Below are 21,020 nucleotides of genomic sequence, written 5' to 3'. Positions count from 1 at the left end.
GAATTACACGGTTCCTAAACAATACTCCCTCGTACAGTTGCCATTGAATGCCGTGCATAGTGGGTTCGCTCAAAATTTCATCAATAATTTTGATTCAATTGGAAATTAAAACATAATTCAACATGAATCCGCAATATCTCAGAATGATATGTTGCAGCGATCAATTAGGATCATCAACACAGATTTTCAAGAGTGTATTCGTTTCGGAGGAAACCATCTTAGGGCCGTTTGCATAGGGTAAGTTTAAGCTAGAGCTTAACCAACTCAGGATGTTTTTTGTTTAAACAAAATCCCGTTAGCGCAGTATCAGTTTTAAACTCTGTATTGAGTTTAAAACTCTGGGAAATTTTAAACCTCCAAAATGATGTTTAAACCAATAATTTGGATTAATTAGACATCTGTGAGATTTGATGGGGAAACAGGCTATAATAATTATTTTCGACGGTTGTTTTTTTTAATGCTTCTGAAGACAATAATAAATTATTTAGTTTATAGTGAATCATTATTGATAGAATTGACAGGAATTGATAGAAGTTTTTAATGATGATTGATAAAGATGACTGCGAAGAAATTTTGAACTGAGAAAAATTGGGCAAAAACGAATCATTTAAATTTCTGGGATGAGAGAGAAGTTTTTTAACGGTTTTGCTTAAGTAAAGCAAGTGCCAATTTATTATTTGATTAAATAAACCACTTGATAGAATAATACAATTTTATCAGTGGTCTTTGATTTGAAAACATGTTTTTTAATAACACATACTGAGATATTTTGGCTTTCGAGAGATTTCTAATACGAGGAAGACCGTAGAATTTAAGTAGATTTTCATAACAAAATAATTTTGTATCGTTACATTCTAGATTATATTTTTTTGGTGCCACCTAAATATAATTTGTTTTATAATAGTAATATAGCATTCATCATTTTTTGAAGATTTTCTTGATCCCTTTTCACTTTTATTACCGTACAGCTTACAGCTCTGTGGATTTTGAACCAGGAAATAGTAGTTACATACATAACCTCAATTCACTGATAGTTTGTAAACAAATAGCAAATTTCCTGTAAAAATTAGATAATATAAACGATGACATTCTATTACCAAAATTGGTAAAATATTACCAAAATACGCTAAACTTGTTTAACTTGAACTGGATTAGTAAATGCACTGAGAAAACCGATTCAAGTTTAAACTTCCAGATTATAACTTAAACTCGATTAACTTAATTGAGTTTAGCATCTATACTGTGCAACGGGCCCTCAAAGAAGTATTTCAAAAAGTGATAATGTTTATTAATAATTCTCAAATGTCAGTGTTGACTTACATTAGTTTGAATAAATCATTTTTGCCCTTCCTACTAATGTTTTATGGCTTTTTTCAAAATTTCCCGTTATTCTTTGTCACCCTGTATATCTATCCTTTCTAGCTCCTCACTGTTGCCAAACGTTTTCTCTATAACTTCAAAATTAATTGAAATTTAATGAACAATGGTACAGAACTGGTTTTTGATCTTGCTGAGAGAAAATACTACAAGTTTACATTATAATAGTTGATAGTGTAAAATTGGGCCATAGCAGTGCTAGTAGTGTTTTTTGTCAAATGACAGACATGGGTTGTTATTTCAGCTGGGTTTGGGTGTGCCCCACCTCCTACAACCTGTCCGAGTTCCTGGTCTCCAGCTGGCCGTCAACGTGAAGGATCCGCGCAGTCGCGACAGAGTGGCTCGCATCGCGACCGATTCCAGGCCTCCGAACAGGCCAGACACTTTGTCGCAAGCTGCAGCAACAGCTCACGCGCAACCAGCACATGCCCAACACGTTCATCGACAATCAGCTGTTCAGGTCAAAACAACGTCTATTATTAGTGAAAATAAGGCCGTTACAGAGTTCGACCGACCGTCATGCGTACGTCATTGCGCTTGTCTTTTCCATAGAAATCTCCATGTATCGGTACAGAGCAGACTGACGGCACGCATGCGCACGGTCAGGACTATGCGTTTTACACTGCGTAGAAGACCATCGGTCCGAGCTCGTGCGCATCCGTTCCATCGTCGACTGATGCTCTATTGAGCAAATAGAATCTTTCAGAGCTGTACTGATCTTAGCCCGATCGCAACATAACCAATGTGCTGACACCTCTGCCCGACAATCACTGATATAAATTGAATAGCATAATGAATGAATTCAATTAATAGTGTCATATTTGAATTCAGAGTTTTTCTATACATTCTTCTTCAATCATTTCTAAATTTTTTATTGGAAAAATCATATATTATTATTATTATTATCTACATTTATTTGATCCGTAGCTTAAGTGACTGCAAGTATTCCCAATGATGATACAACTCGAAATAACTCTCAAAATTTCTGATGGCCATTCAGAAGTAGTTGAAAAATTCATCTCCATCCTCAAGCAATGATGTAATTATGGCACTGAATTCCCCTTGAAATGCTCTTTGGGCGACCATCGGGTGAACTTGATTATCTACGTCTATTAATCTGTCGTTTACGAAGATAATAAGCTTCAATCTGTGAATGCGTACATCTTGTGAGTCAGAAAAACTGATGTATGGATGCATATGGTCAGGATGGTACTACGCACTGACGGTCGGTCGAGCTCTGAATGTGGTAAAAATGATGTTTGGATGCATATGGTCAGGATGGTTACATACGCACTGACGGTCGGTCGAGCTCTGTGGTAAAACTGATTTATGGATGCAATGGTCAGGATGGTACTACGCACTGACGGTCGGTCGAGCTTGAATGTGTAAAACTGATGAATGGATCCATATGGTCAGGATGGTGCAAACGCATTGACGGTCGGTCGAGCTCTGAATGTGTAAAACTGATTAATGGATGCCTATGGTGAGGATGGTTCATACGCACTGACGGTCGGTCGAGCTCTGAATGTGTAAACTGATGTATGGATGCATATGGTCAGGATGGTACATACGCACTGACGGTCGGTCGAGCTCTGAATGTGTAAAACTGATGTATGGATGCATATGGTCAGGATGGTACATACGCACTGACGGTCGGTCGAGCTCTGAATGTGTAAAACTGATTTATGGATGCATATGGTCAGGATGGTACATACGCACTGACGGTCGGTCGAGCTCTGAATGTGTAAAACTGATGTATGGATGCATATGGTCAGGATGGTACATACGCACTGACGGTCGGTCGAACTCTGAATGTGTGAAATGATTATGGATGCGTATGGTCAGGATGGTACATACGCACTGACGGTCGTCGAGCTCTGAATGTGTTAAAACTGATGTATGGATGCATATGTCAGGATGGTACATACGCACTGACGGTCGGTCGAGCTCTGAATGTGTAAAACTGATGTATGGATGCATATGGTCAGGATGGTACATACGCACTGACGGTCGGTCGAGCTCTGAATGTGTAAAACTGATTTATGGATGCATATGGTCAGGATGGTACATACGCACTGACGGTCGGTCGAGCTCTGAATGTGTAAAACTGATGTATGGATGCATATGGTCGGATGGTACATACGCACTGACGGTCGGTCGAGCTCTGAATGTGTAAAACTGATTTATGGATGCATATGTCAGGATGGTACATACGCACTGACGGTCGGTCGAGCTCTGAATGTGTAAAACTGATGTATGGATGCATATGGTCAGGATGTACATACGCACTGGACGGTCGGTCGAGCTCGGAATGTGTAAAACTGATTTATGGATGCATATGGTCAGGGGTACATACGCACTGACGGTCGGTCGAGCTCTGAATGTGTAAAACTGAGTATGGATGCATATGGTCAGGATGGTACATACGCACTGACGGTCGGTCGAGCTCTGATGTGTAAAACTGATTTATGGATGCATATGGTCAGGATGGTACATACGCACTGACGGTCGGTCGAGCTCTGAATGTGTAAAACTGATGTATGGATGCATATGGTCAGGATGGTACATTCGCACTGACGGTCGGTCGAGCTCTGAATGTGTGAAACTGATTTATGGATGCGTATGGTCAGGATGGTACATACGCACTGACGGTCGGTCGAGCTCTGAATGTGTTAAACTGATTTATGGATGCATATGGTCAGGATGGTACATACGCACTGACGGTCGGTCGAGCACTGAATGTGTAAAACTTATGGATGGATGCGTATGGTCAGGATGGTACTACGCACTGACGGTCGGTCGAGCTCTGAATGTGTAAAACTGATGGATGGATGCGTATGGTCAGGATGGTACATACGCACTGACGGTCGGTCGAGCTCTGTAACCTAAGACGTTCATGTTGTCAATACCATTTTATTTCTTCCAAAATTAATTCACATTACAGAACTAGGTTTGATGGCAACACCAACAACATCTTCAGCAGATCTGATGTAGGTGCTACCATGAAACCTGGTTCTGTAATGTGAATTAATTTTTGAAGAAATAAAGTGGTATTGACAACATCAACGTTTTATTTCTTCAATTATGGAAAAATACCACAGTATCTGTTAAATAAATAAATGTTTTATTGTAGCAGCAAAAGAGAACATCAAATGCATTACAACGTCAAATGGTAACAAAAGTAAAAACATAAAAATAAATAGAACTATCAACAAAAACATTAAACATACAAGCAACAGAGTCTCACTACTAACTAATAAGAAAATCCAAATAGCAATCAATAACAGTCTCAATACATTAAACAATTAAGGAGGTAACTACAGTACATTTATGATGAATCGTCATGGAAAATATTCATAGAACACACACTTTCATAATACTCTTCCAATCTATAGAACGCATTCTTTAATAGGAATCTTTTGATAATTTTTGAAAATACATTCAATGGCAAACTTTGCATCCTCCAGGTAAGCATTGAAAAGCTTAATAGCTATGTAGTAAAATGTTTTTGTGACCTAGAGTAATTGCAAATTTATAGCAAGATTGTTCTTCCCCCTGGTATTATATTTATGACATACACCCTGTTGAACATATGAGCTATGGTTTTCCTTAACATAAACTAAACATTGATAAATATATAATGAGGGAAGTGTCATAATACAAATGGATTTGAAACTCTCTCTACAGTGACCTCTGTAAGGAAGACCACCAAATCAATCTTACAGCTTTCTTCTGCACCTGAATAATTTACTACTATATTTGTTAGAGCCCCAAATTAAAGTACCATAGGACAGATGGCTGAGCAAATGTGAAAAGTATACAGTTCTTAAGATCTGTAAGTTCACAATTTTTTTCAACTTTCTCAGCATAAAAAGTCCTTTACTCATCTTATTGGCCATTTTATCAATATGACTGTTCCACTTCAATTTTGAGTCTATGATAAATCCAAGAAAATTAACCATGCTTGGCTACCATCATGTAACTATTGCTATACGAAACACTGAGCTTTTGAATTTTATCTGAATTTAGTCACAACAGGTTCGCATTACACCAGTTCTCAACCATAAGAGTCATCTCATTTATTGGTCTGTCGTTAGTTGAAAGGGTCTTTGTGCTAACACAAATCGCAAGATCATCAGCAAACAGGTATCCTTTTATCCTTTTATCTTTACAGGTATCCTAAGATACTATACAATCAAAGTTTATCATTAGCTATGAGCAAGGTCTATTGCTCGATTACTATTAAATCACTCTTTTCTTATTAAGGTAGAACGACTAGCATTCAAATTTATCCACTCACTGTGACAACGAGATCTTTCGGCGTGTCCGTCATCTTCCTGGCTGTACTTACTGATGTTTATTACGTATATGATTTCTCATCTTACTGGCTATTATAGGAAGATGGCGGATCTGCCAAAAGATCTCTTTGTCACAGTAAGTGAATAAATTCATTTATTGAAGGAATTCGACTTATATCCGTATTAAATACTTTCCTTACCTAAGGTAATAGGGAAAGGAAAGTAAAAACCGTCAGAAACTTCAAAACTAATAGATGACATGGTTAAATCTTCACAACTGTACTTTAATAATGGCCCTTCTGATTCAATTCAATTTATTTCACCAAAATACAAAAACAGTACAAAGATGTGACAATCAGAAAAAAACAATATTAATTATTATTCTAAATATCTATATCATCTATCTGTAAAATACGGCTGGAGGTGAAGAACTACTGGCATAAGTGAAACACTTGTTCACCAGTAGGAGTAGAGACTTGTTTCTAAATCTTAAGCTAATAATTAAAAATGGAATCTTTTTATTCAAAAAATGGTAAGTATATTAAAATAAATGCTATTAATTGTGAATTAATCCTGACAATAATGATATTTTTAAAAGCTAAAAAATTTTGAACTCATAAAATATTAAGATGGAAGTAATAGTTGTGAAGTATCCAGTTTTTAATATTTATTGGAACAAACGTAATAGGTACACCGATGAGCTCGTTCGGGATGCAGTTTACAATCTTAATTAAGAATAATTCTCAAACATTCTCATTAATTTGAGAGTTGTATTCATGAGTTGAAGAAGAAGATAAATGAGCGAGGTCTACTATTTGCAGAACTACTAGTTAGTGCATGATAAAGTGAATGTTTGTCAATTTGCAGGGCAAGGAGGAGAACGAATTCGAGAGCTACTTATCAATCCAGCAGCCGCACTACTTGACTCAGCTCTACTGGCTGCTATGGCGGTCAGTCATGGAGATCAGACGCAACCCACAGGACCAACTGCTGCGCTTGGCCTTCTATATGGTCAGTGGTGTTGCTGTCCTTGTCTATCATGCAACAAAGCAGATAGCGCTATCTCTATCTAGCTTTGCTATGTTGTCAGTTTGCCAGAAATATTTCATTTTTAGCCGCCATTTCTTTTTCTTCATTCTACCGAAATACTTCAGTACCTAGACATGTCGAATGAATAATTGATTTAAAATGTATTTTTGAATAAAAATAAATAATTTTTAGATATCACCATTATGAGAAACACAAATCCTATACTATTAAAGGAGCAATAATTGATTTAAAATGTATTTTTGAATACCTAAATGAAATAATTTTTAGATATCACCATATGAGAAACACAAATCCTATACTATTATATATAGTTTTATATGTTTGGATGTTTAGATGTTTATATGTTTGGATCTCGAAAACGGCTCTAACGATTCTCACGAAATTCTGAACATAGTAGGTTTATAATATAAAAAATCTATTGCACTAGGTCTCATCCCTGGGAAAACTTGCTGGAGAACATTAAAAGGATAATTATTATTCATCCTTGAAAAAACAGCTGATAATAATTATTTCGTCGTCTGTTGATGATGGAAGTGAGTGAGCGAGTTCATGGTGTGTGGGACTGATGTGTCAAAATTATAACTCAGCTGTTGAACCTTTGTAATCATTCAATCAGGTACTTAGTGCCGGTTGAAAAAAATCCGGGTTATTTTCAATCCTGATTAATCCCATTTTTTGGAAATGGTCTTCTCTGATTTGGTTCACGAGAAATCAATCAGGATTAAAATCTAACCGGCTTTTGTGCAACCGGGCCTTTCTGAGGGAAATTTTTGCATTCCTCTGGGAATTAATCTCAATTTACTGTGATTGGATAGAACATTTCTGTATGAACTATAAATGTAATTATAATTTCTTCTTTCGTGATAAATTTTTCATGCTTTTGTACTCCAGAGCTCGGTCCCCGATATATTTATACCTGAAATGACAATTTAAAAATTGATAGCATTGAACATCCTAGACATCGTCCATGTTTACGTTTGCCCACCGTATAGGTTATGGTACTGGTACCGGTATAAATAATATTGAAAGGCTATAACCGAATTATTTTCAATTAAATTATCTTATTATGAATAGGATTTCTATTTGCTATTATTTTCAAGAGAAACTGGAATAAAATACCCACCGAGCAAATTTGTGGGTAGATGACACAAGCTGATAAGTCATAATTTGTAAACTTTTCAGGAGAGCAATTTGAAAGTTTGGCATAGCTGCAAAAATTATCTATCATATTTTTTCTTTCCCATTTTACACTAATATAATAAGCCGATCTTTGACTATTTAAATATAAAATATCAAGGAATAAAACATTTATTTAAATTAACTATTGAGAATTTTTGCAAGTGATGTCAGAGATATCATGTTTTGCCATCTGCCAAATGCTTCAAATCACAATGTAATAGTATGGAAAATATCTTAAAAATCGATTATTTAGAAATTTGAATATATTTTTTAACAATTAATTGATATTATCTACAAGTATTGATCAAGTTATCCAACTTGAACTGTTTGCAAAGTTGTATGGGTTATGTAATTCTCAATGTAGGTTATGAATTTTCAGATTTTATAATAGCCTACCAGTACATACACTTATCAAATTTTGCCATCTTTTGATAATTGGATCATAATACAAACCGGTAGAAGAGTGTTGAGATATATGTACTTATCAATATTCGTCAACTTAGGGATTGGAAGAAAATGCTCTATCAGGCTTGAGCAATGCCTATATCTCAGCTATTTACAGAGATACAACATATCCAGTTATACCATCTTATAGATCTAATTTTTCTGAACACAACCATATGCATAGCTCAATATTGGTCAAAAATGTGACTTATCAACTTGTGTCATCTACCCACAGAAATTTATTTCGCTGTTGTTTTGAAGTTCAGATTGGTGTATCACAGCTTTTTAAATCAGTGTTTATCAATTTATCGATTATGTAATTGAATATATTTGTTGGCAGTTCATCGCGTTGCTGATCTCAACACCGTACGTGGGACTGACAGTCGACCAGAAGGGCATCCAGAACATCCAGGGTTTCCTGTACCTGGTCATAGTGGAGACCATATTTATGTTCAGCTACAGTGTGTTTCACACCTTTCCCTCCGAGCTACCAGTTTTACTGCGTGAAATCGGTAACGGCTTGTATTCGCCAGGCCCCTACTATGTTTCCAAAATGGTCATTCTGGTGAGTTATTTATATTTGTTGCAATGAAAAACGAAATCTTTATTTCACAACAGGCTGTACTGTGAGTTTCACCGTAGATAAAAGATAAAATATCCCATGGGGTTTATGTTCCAATTTTCACTGCTAGGTAACTCAAGCCGATAGCTGATGTAGTTTTTTTTTCGCCCCACTTGGATGTGATGAGCTGGTTTTCATGCGTCATAATGAGGCCGAAAATTATTGTTTTCCGACCAGGCCGGTAAAATTTTTACGGCCCTAGGGCTGTAAAATAACCTTGAAGTCAGCTGATTCTGATTTGATGTGAACGTGTTTATGAAACGGAATCAGTTTATGCTTATAGAATTGAATAAGTATTCTGCAATAAGATACTATCATTTTATTTGGATGAATGAAATAAAGATAAGATATATATTATGAACTATTCAAATTCGATTTTCAGAGTAGGATAGAACTTCTAACCTAAACTTCCGAAGTCAACGACAACAAGCATGTTGACGTTGACATTCAGATTTGTCAAATTTCAGTGTGCTAAAACAGCTGATCAAAAAACTCTTCATTACTTGTGTTATATTCAAGAATCAAAACATTTACAATAATATCATCTTATTGCTATTTGGAAGAATACAAAAGAATAAACTCAACCTCTATATAATTGAACATAATCTTTTAGGTTATTTAGACAAATCAGAATAAAAAATAAACATCCTTGGATAATTTCCTGATATTCAGATTACCTCAGATTTGCTAGAGCTATGACCTTCCTGTTTTGCTTTCGGAAGTGTCTAATAAACAATTATTCTCATATTTATTTATTGTTTATTTTTCTGTGTGGCGAAAAATAACGTTCTCACCATGGGAAAAAATGTTTTTCCGGCTCTCAATCTTTTCTAGTCCTCGGCCTACGGCCTCGGACTTGAAAACCGATTTCGAGCCGGAAAAGTCTCATTTTCGGCCCTAGGTGCGAAATATACTATTGTGAAGCTATGTGACGCTGGTAAACACTTCAGATCAAGGAATTTGAGCCGAGAGACAAAGATAAGAATCTACCGCACACTGATTCTGCCTGTGCTGACCTATGCCAGTGAGGCATGGACCCTGACAAAACTGGATGAGAATATGATCAACATTTTCGAACGAAAGATTCTACGCCAAATTTTTGGTGGTGTGCAAATTGATGGAGTGTGGCACAGAAGAAAGAATAGGGATCTGTATGATATGTACGGCCACACCAATGCACTGGCTATTATCAGAGTAGGGAGACTCAGGTGGGCAGGCCATGTTGAAAAGGCTGATCACTCATATCCGGCTAAAAGAATCATCAATTACAACATGGAAGGAAGAAGACGCCCTGGTCGACCAAGACTGAGATGGATGGACTCAGTCACTGAAGATGCAAGGAGGCTTGGTGTAAGAAATTGGAGACGAGCTGCCAAGGACAGGGTAGAATGGAGGAGATTGCTGGAGGAGGCCAGATCCGTTTTGGATTGTAGAGCCGTGGATGATGATGATGATGATGTGACGCTGGTAGTCTCTCATACTGTGTCGTTCCCACACTCTCACCCAGCCAAAACAGTAATAATAGATAGTGTAGTCAATAGTAATCGGCTTGCAATTTGGAACATAAACGACCTATACCATGGGATATCTTCTTATGCTATATTTTTTCTATGATTCAAACATAGTATTTGTATATGTATAGTAACAGGTAACCCGTGCTTTGCACCGGGGAAAATTGTTTGATGTAAAATGCTATCTCCTTATGCCCAGGAAACATCAGAAAATAGAATAACAGTATCAACACAATGTGATACAGTATCATTTCAACTTAATTCTTTATTGATTCATACAATAAGTACATCATCAAAATGATAGAGAGAAAAAATGAGATAACCTTGTGCTATTCCTCTACCAAATTTAGATAAGGTTACACATACTCTGAAATAGGTCAAATCATGTTGTTCACCTTTGGGGCATCATCATGATCAGTGGTGATGAATCATCAAAACCGATTTTTTTGGGAAAAAAATCTAGTCTGATTATCCAATTTGCTCAGTCTAACCAAAAAGGACTTCTAACGACTATGATGCCTTAAATGTATTGAAAGTTTGGCACAAATAAATTGTGTGGAACTGACAATATCGCTTCTATTTAACATTTGGAAGTGGAAATTTCACAAAATGGCTGTTCATAGTGTAAGAAAGTAATTTATTTCAAGTCATTTTGTTTGATAACTTTCTCAAATATTGATATTATAAATTTTTTAATTATCAACAATACCTTGAAGAATTCAACCTCGAAATTTGATGAATTTATCTAATAATTTACCAATTTTGAAATTGTGTTTTAAAATTTTCAACTTTAGACACTCATGTATAAAAAATTAATACAGTAATTAGTAATAGAAAAAAATGTTACTGGGAATCTTTTGTATTTTGACACTTATAGTACCTATTTGGATCGAGAACACTGTGAAATGATACTAAAAGTCCGATACAGTATCATCTCAACTTGATACACAACGCCATAATTTGATACAAAACCGTGGGATGTCTACTTATGCTATCTTTTCTCTATGGTATTAGTGTGAGTGTGCCACACCATATTTATCTATTATCATCAATTGCTTTTAATTTTTCTATTCTTAATAATGTAGTTGTATTGGTGAATTTTTCAGTTGCCAAGGGCCAAGGATTGAGCCAATCCTCTATTCGGCAACCAGATTAATAACAATAGAAAACATAGAAAAAATTAATGATAATAGACACAAATGATAGAATAGGCTACAAATTCCATAACTTGCTACCAACTCAAGTTAGATTTTTGCCAAATAGACGTTTTCTTCAAGTACTTGGATCCTGGTTGATTGTGAATCCATTTTATTCAGTGGAGGAATTCATTACTGCTGATCACAACACCCTAGTGAATTTGATATAATGTTATTTTTTGTCTATTAATACCCACTAAATTATCTGATCTAATTGTAAATTATTTGCTTTAACCGATCTGTTTTATTTATCATTGTTTATTGTATTTGTTCTACCTGTGCAATTTATTGTATGTTTTTTTTGTGTGATTGTTGTCATTTTTTTAATGTGAATTGTGACTTGACTATGTAACTTCTATGTTCAACTGGCCCAATAAAAACTTGAAACTTGAGGTAAATCTGGTATATTACACTTACACTACTCTAAGAATTCCTCTATCCTATTGTTATTAATCTGGTTGGATTGATTAATTTTCGTTAATTTTTTCAGTTGCCAAGGGCTCTGATCTAGCCAATCCTCTATTCGGCAACCACATTACTAACAATAGAAAACATAAAAACAATTAATGATAATAGATAAAACTGGTATGGCACACTCACACTACTCTAATGAATTCCTCTATCCTATTGTTATTAATCTGGTTGGATTGATTAATTTTTTCAGTTGCCAAGGGCTCTGATCGAGCCAATCCTTTATTCGGCGCTCACCTTCTACATAGCTGGTCTGTTTGGAGGTGTAATGGGTTGCATCCAATTCTGTATACCTGTCATAGCATGTGCAATCACCGCCACAGCTTATGGTCAGTTCAAATTCAATTTTCAATTAATTCCATCAAATCTATATATCCTATACTATTAAGCGAGCAATTTCTGTATATCTGTTTATATTTTTATATCTGGTTATATGGTTATTTATGTTCAACGGATCTCGAAAACGGCTCGAACGATTCTCACGAAATTTGGAACAAAAGTGTAGGTTTATGATATGAAGATTCGATTGCACTAGGTCTCAACCCTTGGATAACTCGCTGAAGGACATTAAAAGGATAAATACGTCATTGGAAAAACAGCTGGAAATTTTGTCGTCTGTCGATACCGTAATGGAAGAGAGTGAACGAGTGCATGTGTGTGGGATCATCCAGCTGATCTCACGAGATGAAAGATTTAGCAAGAGTTATACATTACATTACATTTATTACATTCCTTAATCACAACATCAAATTTATGATTGGGAGAGAATCAACAGGATAAACCCAAAACTGTTCCTCTCCCTAATTTTGATAAAATAGTCCAAATGAGGTATGAAAACACTTTTATAAAGATCACAAAAATTTACAGTCCAAAAAACATTATACTAAAAATTTTGTATCTCGGTTGATCAGAAAGATGAAACAAATTATTATTACACTTGAGAAACTTAAACTTAAACTTATTATTATTAAGAGAAACTTATTTTCGTTTATTTCTCCTATTTTTTTAGAAAACATGTTTACTTCAAAGTCCAAAATAGTAACTGGATACTGTAGTGATACATAGTATTAACAATATTGTAGTAACATAGTATATAATTCTAATCAAAATCATAATATATCTATTTGTTTAGTGATGATGTGTTTGTTTTTTGAAGTGTGAATAAATTGTTATTTTGATGAGTGATAGTAGCTTAACCTAGATTTTGATTTGGACTGTCTTAAATTTGAAAAGGGACAGTTTTGGGCATAAGCCTGTTGTGCCTCCTCATATAACTGTAAAAATAATTGTACGACTGAGAAAATGAATAAATAAATATAAACTATGAATTCAATCTTTCGTTACAAATTTTCTATGATTTTACACGGTCCCCCGATATTAAAAATTATGAAGGGAAGAATCGGCTTATACACGTACGGTAAGGAATAGGAAATTCACGAATGACGCATCATCACGCCTCAACTACTGGACTGATTACAATTGAAATTTCGCACATGTGTTTTCAATTTACCGAGAATAGTTATAGGCGTGTATCAAATTCTTCAAGATTTCAGTAACTATGTATCTTTTCGGATGCAACACGTTGCTTTTGAGAAGATACAAAAGAGCATCTGTTGCTTATATAAAGATACATTAAAGCTATTGGCATATCTTTCCGGATGCAACACGTTGCTTTTGAGAAGATACAAAATAGCATCTGTTGCTTATATAAAGATACATTTTAGAGCTCTTTGCGTATCTTTCCGGATGCAACACGTTGCTTTTGAGAAGATACAAAAGAGCATCTGATGCTTATATAAAGATACATTAAAGCTCTTTGCGTATCTTTTCGGATGCAACACGTTGCTTTTGAGAACATACAAAAAAATCATCTGTTGCTTATTGAAAGATACATAAAAATGTTTGATGTTTTTGAATGGGTAGTAGTATTGTATTCTAGTGGCCCTCCTTCGATATGCAAAGCTACAGGACCGGGACTGTACGGGGTAGAAAATTCAAGAATGAAGCATCATCACGTCTGAACTGCTTGACTGATTATTGATTAACTTGAATAGATTCTCAATCTTTCGAGGATGGTTATAGACCTATTTCAAATTCTTCAAGAGGTCAAATTTTCAGTTTATAAATTTTTCAGTTATACCCTTGCGGAGCACGGGTTACCTGCTAGTTTGAAAAACAAACAATTTATAGGTCACAGTTCGAATGACTTCAAGACCCGGCTGCACCAAAGCCTGTTGAATTTAAATTGTGATTTAATATCATGAGAACCAATCAGAGGAGACTTCTTTAAGGTAAAGCCTTCTCTGATTGGTTCTCGTTGCATTTAATCGTAATAGGCTGAAAATGTAACAGTCTTTTGTGCAACCGGGCCCAATCTTTTAAGTTGAATCCTTCCAATTGATGTTCTACCTAAAGGTTTATAATTTAATCCGTTTTGTGTAGTTGAGAAGTTGATAGTGTGGTAATTATTCATATTAAATGAAAAAGACTAATAAATTGTCAAAAACCACATATTTCTGTGGTTTTTGACAATTTCTTAGTCTTTTTCATTTAATTTAAACGTGTAGGGGAAACCTTTCTGCAAACATTCTTTTCATATGTCCCTTCTATTGAATCCGGTATTCTGTAACTTTTTATTCAAATAGTATATTCCCAGCTCTGATCGGATATCATTTCTAAAATGTTCTCTCCGATGGCAGCCCTAATTATACGGCGGAATCGCATCTTTGCAGCTATCAATCTTATGTTATTTATTCAAATTCACATATTTACAGTCACAAGCAATAAGATAACAAAAACATAGCTCAGTAAGATGAAGAATGATGAATAAAAATATTGAATAAATACCGTTGTTATTCTATCAGGGAAAAATGTATGAATTAGGAATAAAGAATACTATAGGTATACTCAGTTGCGCTCGGAATGTCTGAGTGACCGGTCGTCTCTTGAGGCTCTGTTATTTTGTTCGTAAATAGTGGATGTATTACACAGTATTTGTTGAAATTGAGTGAACAGTCGTGACCATTCAAGTGCTGGCATACGTTTTTCTTTCTTGAATTGTCAAGTTTTAATAATATTAGAGTTTAAATCGATATTTATTGAACAAATCAATAGTTAATTTCGAGATCATTGGAAACGATGACAAGATCCAAGGCTAAATCGGCGGATGGTGGGGATGGGAAGGATGGTGCTAGCGGTGGCGAGGCAGGTGGCAGCGGTGCTGGTGGTGAGGGGAGCAGTGATAAGGGTACGGTAAGCAAACAACAACTATCAGTGCAAGTGATCAAATCGACTTCAAAGCCAATTTCGAAATGCTCTTCGACAAGCGTAGATAATATAGAAAAAGAGATAAAGTCTGTTAAAACGGAGCAGAAGGACATGATTAAAAGCATTGAGTTTCTATTCGAATTAAACAAAGAAAATAAACAGATATTGAGAAAAACTCCGAAGACATCAATAAGTGTTTCAATCATATAGATGTGATTGAAAAAAACAACGTGTTATTGGGAAAGGACATTGAAAGACTTACCGCAGAAAACAACAATATACAACAATACTTGAGAAAAGACTGTATTGACATAATCGGCATCCCCTACGATAAAAGTGAGAATTTGACCGTAGTTCTACACAAAATATCTGATGCAATAGGATTTGAACTGAAAGAACATATGCTAGGAAACTATCACAGGAACCCCGCAAACGTTAATTCGTATCAATCACCAAGTGATCAACTCATAAATATCCACTATCATAGTGAAATTCTGTGGTCATTTGTATAAGGAAAAGTTTTTGAACTGTAAGAAAAACAAAGGGGATCTGACACTGTCCGAAATAGGGTGGTCGGGTAACAAATTAAAGGTTATCAACGAAACAATGTCCCCGTTCAATCGCACACTGTTCAGGTCTGCCAAATCTATGCAGAAGGACGGTAAATTGAAATTTGTCTGGTTCAGAAATGGGCGTATCTATGTAAGAAAGGACTTGAACTCTAGACCACAGTCTATAGTCACGATAAAGGATCTCGTTCATCAAATATAGTCCTGACTACAAGAAAAAACTAATTAATAGGAGAGACTTTTCAAATGTATTTCTTTTTTTTTTTAATTTACTTTTTTCATAACGCTAGCAGCTTCTTGGAAGGTTTGTTACGATGGATACGATTTATTTTTTTTTTACCAATTACATAGAATGGACTCTTTCAATATTCTTATTTTTAACTTAAGTGTATTTTCAATGGACTATCTAATACTTTATTTTATCAACAGTATGGACAATAAACTAGGCTGATTTAGTGTGAATGGACTCAATCATAATATTATACATTCAATCTTAGTTGTATCCAGTATTTGGAGTACATAATACTTCAATTTAATAGTCTCTTCAAAGAAATAGCCTATTTTACTTACAAGTTCATGTTGATTGACTTCTAAATAACAATATTTTTCACTCAGTTCAGTACTAAGATAAGATTTTATTTCTGTTTATTTTTATTATTAATATGTTAGTAGCCTCACAAGAGATCATTTGGCTTTCGTGTACGTGACTAATGAATGCTAATCAACTGATCATCTTATTCACTTCGATCATATTATCTTATCTCCTTCACTCTCTATTTCATTTCATCATGTATTCTCTATTTCAGTTTTATATATTTGTGTAATGCCTCAGAACTAGGCACATCTATTCACTTCAGAATAGACGCTAAAGCTAAAAGTGTTTTAAAAAATTATTTAGTTTCTCATAGAATATTTCTTTTTCTTTCTTTAAAAAGTTTTTTTTTGTTCTCAAAGTACTTTATCTTTTGCTATTTTGTAATTAATGAATCTTGAAGGGATTGAAGATCCAATCATATACGGCAATGATAAGGAAACAATTGAAGTTAACGATTTATTTTCTTTTGACCCATGTAATTATCACGTACAGACGGGTACACTTTTCAACATTGTACACATGAACATACGTAGTATAGCCAAAAACTTTGATGAGTTTCTTTATTATATAAGCAACAGTAATGTTAAATTGATATTATAGTTTTGACAGAGACGGGTTCATAGTTCTTCTGCTTTCAACTTCAATATTGATGGCTATTCCGTTGTCAATCAAAACAATAGATTCACGAAATGTGATGGCCTATGTGTTTTCGTAAATAACGATATTAAATTCAATAGAATTGATATCACAATAGACTTTACAAACACAATCTGTCTGGATTTTGAATTTGATAGCAAAATGTACAAATTGTTGGCTCTTTATCGATCTCCGTCCTTAGCTGTTAATAGTTTTCTTATCAGTTTGGATTCATATCTGCAGTCTTTACGGCCAGACAGTTCCGTCATCTTGATAGGAGACATAAATATAAATATTCTCGACAATGATAATTTAAGTAATGAATATCTAGGTGTCATGCAACTGAATGGATTCAAGTCATTTATAAATAAATCCACTCGAGCTCAAAACTATAGCAGCAGCTGCATTGATCACATATTTTTCAAAACAAGATCCGTTAAAGAGAGTGATACATTTGCAACTATTATAAAATCTACTATCACTGACCACTACTGTACCTCATTCCATATAAATTGCCTTTCTAATTCTATCCAAAATCCACCTGTTAAAAATACCGTTATGAAAATAAACTACGAGACATTGAAGAATGACTTAGTGGGAGAAAATTGGAATTGTTTAAATATGATACACTCTGAGGGCATTGATAAATTGGTAGATGTTTTTATTGACAAATTAACCTATTACATAGTTAGACACACTGATATCATACACATATCACATAAGAAAAGGCCATTAAAAAAATGGATTACACAGAGTATGGTGAGTGCAATGCGCAAAAGAGATAGAATGGCCCAAAAACTGAAAAAGCAGCCTTTCAATACAGTTCTGAAAAATCATTATAAGAATTACAGAAACACCTTAAATAACATTGTTAGAAATGCAAAAATTGAATATTTTAATAATAAGTTTGAATTGAACAAAGGTAACACAAAAAAGACATGGGAAAATATTAGAGAATTTTAGAAATAGAAAAAAACTCAAAGATAGAACCAAAAATAGATGCTGAAATATTTAATGATTATTTTGTAAATGTTGGGAAAAAATATGCAGAAGCACTAGATAACAATAGAAATACATCTCCCCTACGATCATCATCCATACCTCCTGTAAATAGTCTCTATCTACATCCAACAATGCTGTTGAAATTTCACTCACGATAAATTCCCTAAAAAATGATGCTTCACCTGGAGAGGATAAATTCACTGGTCGCTGCCTGAAACAGATCTCCCTTATATTGCTGGCCCACTTGAAATAATAATAAATAGATGCTTCAGTGAGGGTTACTTTCCAAAACGTTTTAAAATAGCCAAAATGATATTAATCCATAAAATAGGCGATAAGACCAATCCAGCAAATTATAGACCAATTAGCCTACTTAGCAATTTTGCTAAAATAATAGAAAGACTGATTAAAAAGAGATTGGTTGACTTCCTAAATAAAATAATTTAATTGCAAAAAATCAGTATGGTTTCCAGTCTGGTAAATCAACCAAAGATGCTGTTATGGTATTGATTGATTCAGTTAACAGGAATTTCAATAAGAACATTAAAACACTGGCTGTTTTCCTAGACTTGGCCAAAGCTTTTGATACCATACCTCATTCGACATTGATAGATAAGCTCAATGGATGTGGTATCCGTGGAGTGGCAAAAAAGTTGATTACCAGCTATCTGCAGGATAGATCACAAACTATGACCTTTAACAATAAAACTGATACAAGAATTCTAACAAGTTTTGGTCTTCCTCAAGGAACGGTCTTATCGCCAATATTATTCTTGATTTATTTGAATGATCTTCTCAAATTAAATATCCCGAATTCCACCAAGATATCTTTTGCTGATGATACAGTATTGTTATTTACTGGATCATCATGGAGAGAGGCATATGAAAACGCAAATGAAGGATTAAGCATTGCTAAGCGATGGTTTGATGAGCAAACTCTCACATTAAATTCAAATAAGACAAAATTTATTGCTTTTACTCCAACAAAAACTGGTGAACCACCTATTGAATTAGATATAAAAATTCACAACCATGACTCTCATATCGTCTCTAGACCCAATAATTGTATCTGTGGAACAATCGAAAAAGTCAATTTTCTAAAATATCTTGGAATAATAGTTGACAGTCACTTGAAATGGAACTTTCATGTACAACACATAATATCTAAATTAAAATACCTAATATACATTTTCTATAAAATTAATACTCTAAAGGATATCAGAATCATAAGAACCATATATCATGCATACGCTCACTCTGTTCCAATATGGAATAGAATTATGGGGGGGTACCTTTGACACACACTTTAATAGAATATTTACCCTGCAAAAGCATTTAATTAGAGCCGCTCTAAAACGGCCTAGACTGTATCCAAGCAGGAATTTGTTTGTTGAATTTGGGGTTCCAACGCTACGACAGGTCTTTGTAGGGAAAATCATTACACATGCCAATAGAAATAAGCAGCATCTTACTTTGAATACACATTTACACAACCTTCGTCCGTCTGTACTCAATCCTTATACTCGAAACTTTACAAGATTAACTATAAATAAACATCAATTCACATACTTCATGGAATACTTTGCTAATATAGTCCCATATCACTTTATAAACAATAGAATAACAAAAAAACTAAGTAGTGAAATAGAAGAGTGGGTAAAATCTAGAGTTTATTTTAAGATAAGTGTATGAAATGATAATTTTGTAATAACTATAAGATCATAGTGTATAATACGTCTGTTATAGTACGTTTTTCTTGATTCTCTACTATGGATATATAGTATATATCCACTTTTAGTCTTGATTAATGTTAGGCTAAATATTGTAATTTTCAATCGCACTCACTGCTGGCGAACAAGTTCCACTTATGCCGGTAGTGCCTTTTATATAAATTCACTTATTTATAATATTACTTATAGTATCTATCATATTTTTAATGTAAGTACTGATTGTAAAATGTTATGGCAAATAAATTTCAAATAAAAAAAAAAAAAAATTTCAAATATAGTGTGTCCACGTTTAATAGCAGTGAATAAAGATAGAAGAATAGCGATGCCGATTCTCGCATTAACTAATTGTGTTCTCAATGTCAAAAACAGATTGTCATCGTGTGGACCTAGAAAAGGAAGTAACACTTCTTGGTCGACTGATAGAAAGGATAGCAAAATCAAAGTTGATCAAATACTGTCATTATAACATGGACCTCACTATACCCTTCTGTAGAGTAGGACAGGAGTAGTCATTATTCAATAAAATTACATTATAGGTTTTTTGAGTTTTTCCTGTAAAATTATGTATTTTTTACGTTTGCAGGTTGCCTGATTTCGGCCCACATTGAATCGGTTGCCACTGGATCATTGGCGTCAGTACCATTGAGCAGATTAGTCTTATTTTCTGTGGAATCTACATGTCGTTGAGGTCAGTAATCTATCGATTTATTTATTTTTTCATTTAGAGGCAATAGATAGAATACATGTAAAAACAACAGGCATTCACCCAAAACTGTTTTTAATCTTAATTTAAAATAAACCCTCCAGAGGTCATGAAGAGTTCATGACTTTGTGAATCATGTTTCATCAATTTTGAGTTATTTTTTGCAATTTTATTGTCATTAGCTAAGAGAAAAGCTGACTGTATTTCAGGGAGAATATGAGAGGGAATGAAAAACTGAATGAGAAAACCGCCTGTCATGTATTTGACGGATACATTGCCACACAAAAAACTACGATTCCTTATTATGAAACTATGAAGTTTCCTGTAATATATTTTTATAGTTTGGAAGGCTTTAAAATATGTTTTAAAT

At 34.4% G+C, this 21,020-nt stretch overlaps 1 protein-coding gene across 1 annotated transcript; it reads left to right on the top strand.

The window, feature by feature from the left end:
* Positions 1-6,509: 6,509 nt before the first annotated feature.
* On the top strand, positions 6,510-20,635 carry LOC120349507 (protein scarlet-like). Its single transcript, XM_039419861.1, has 4 exons — positions 6,510-6,686; positions 8,689-8,913; positions 12,342-12,477; positions 20,531-20,635. Exons 1-4 carry the CDS (start codon positions 6,525-6,527, stop codon positions 20,632-20,634), a joined length of 627 nt encoding a protein of 208 aa, XP_039275795.1. The 5' UTR covers positions 6,510-6,524; the 3' UTR covers position 20,635.
* Positions 20,636-21,020: the final 385 nt, after the last annotated feature.

The sequence above is a fragment of the Nilaparvata lugens genome, chromosome 1 (genome assembly GCF_014356525.2).
Source record: "Nilaparvata lugens isolate BPH chromosome 1, ASM1435652v1, whole genome shotgun sequence".
Classification (NCBI taxonomy): Eukaryota; Metazoa; Arthropoda; class Insecta; order Hemiptera; family Delphacidae; genus Nilaparvata; species Nilaparvata lugens.
The sequence above is the reverse complement of the archived record's forward strand: the minus strand, read 5'-3'. Positions and strand labels throughout refer to the sequence as shown.

What these genes read in the sequence shown, in the direction of transcription:
- LOC120349507 (XM_039419861.1), top strand. Translation starts at nt 6,525, where the DNA reads ATGTTTGTCAATTTGCAGGGCAAGGAGGAGAACGAATTCGAGAGCTAC. An exon ending in TGCGCTTGGCCTTCTATATG is followed by an intron (nt 6,687 to 8,688) that starts GTCAGTGGTGTT and finishes ATTTGTTGGCAG; the next exon opens with TTCATCGCGTTGCTGATCTC. An exon ending in AATCACCGCCACAGCTTATG is followed by an intron (nt 12,478 to 20,530) that starts GTCAGTTCAAAT and finishes TTACGTTTGCAG; the next exon opens with GTTGCCTGATTTCGGCCCAC.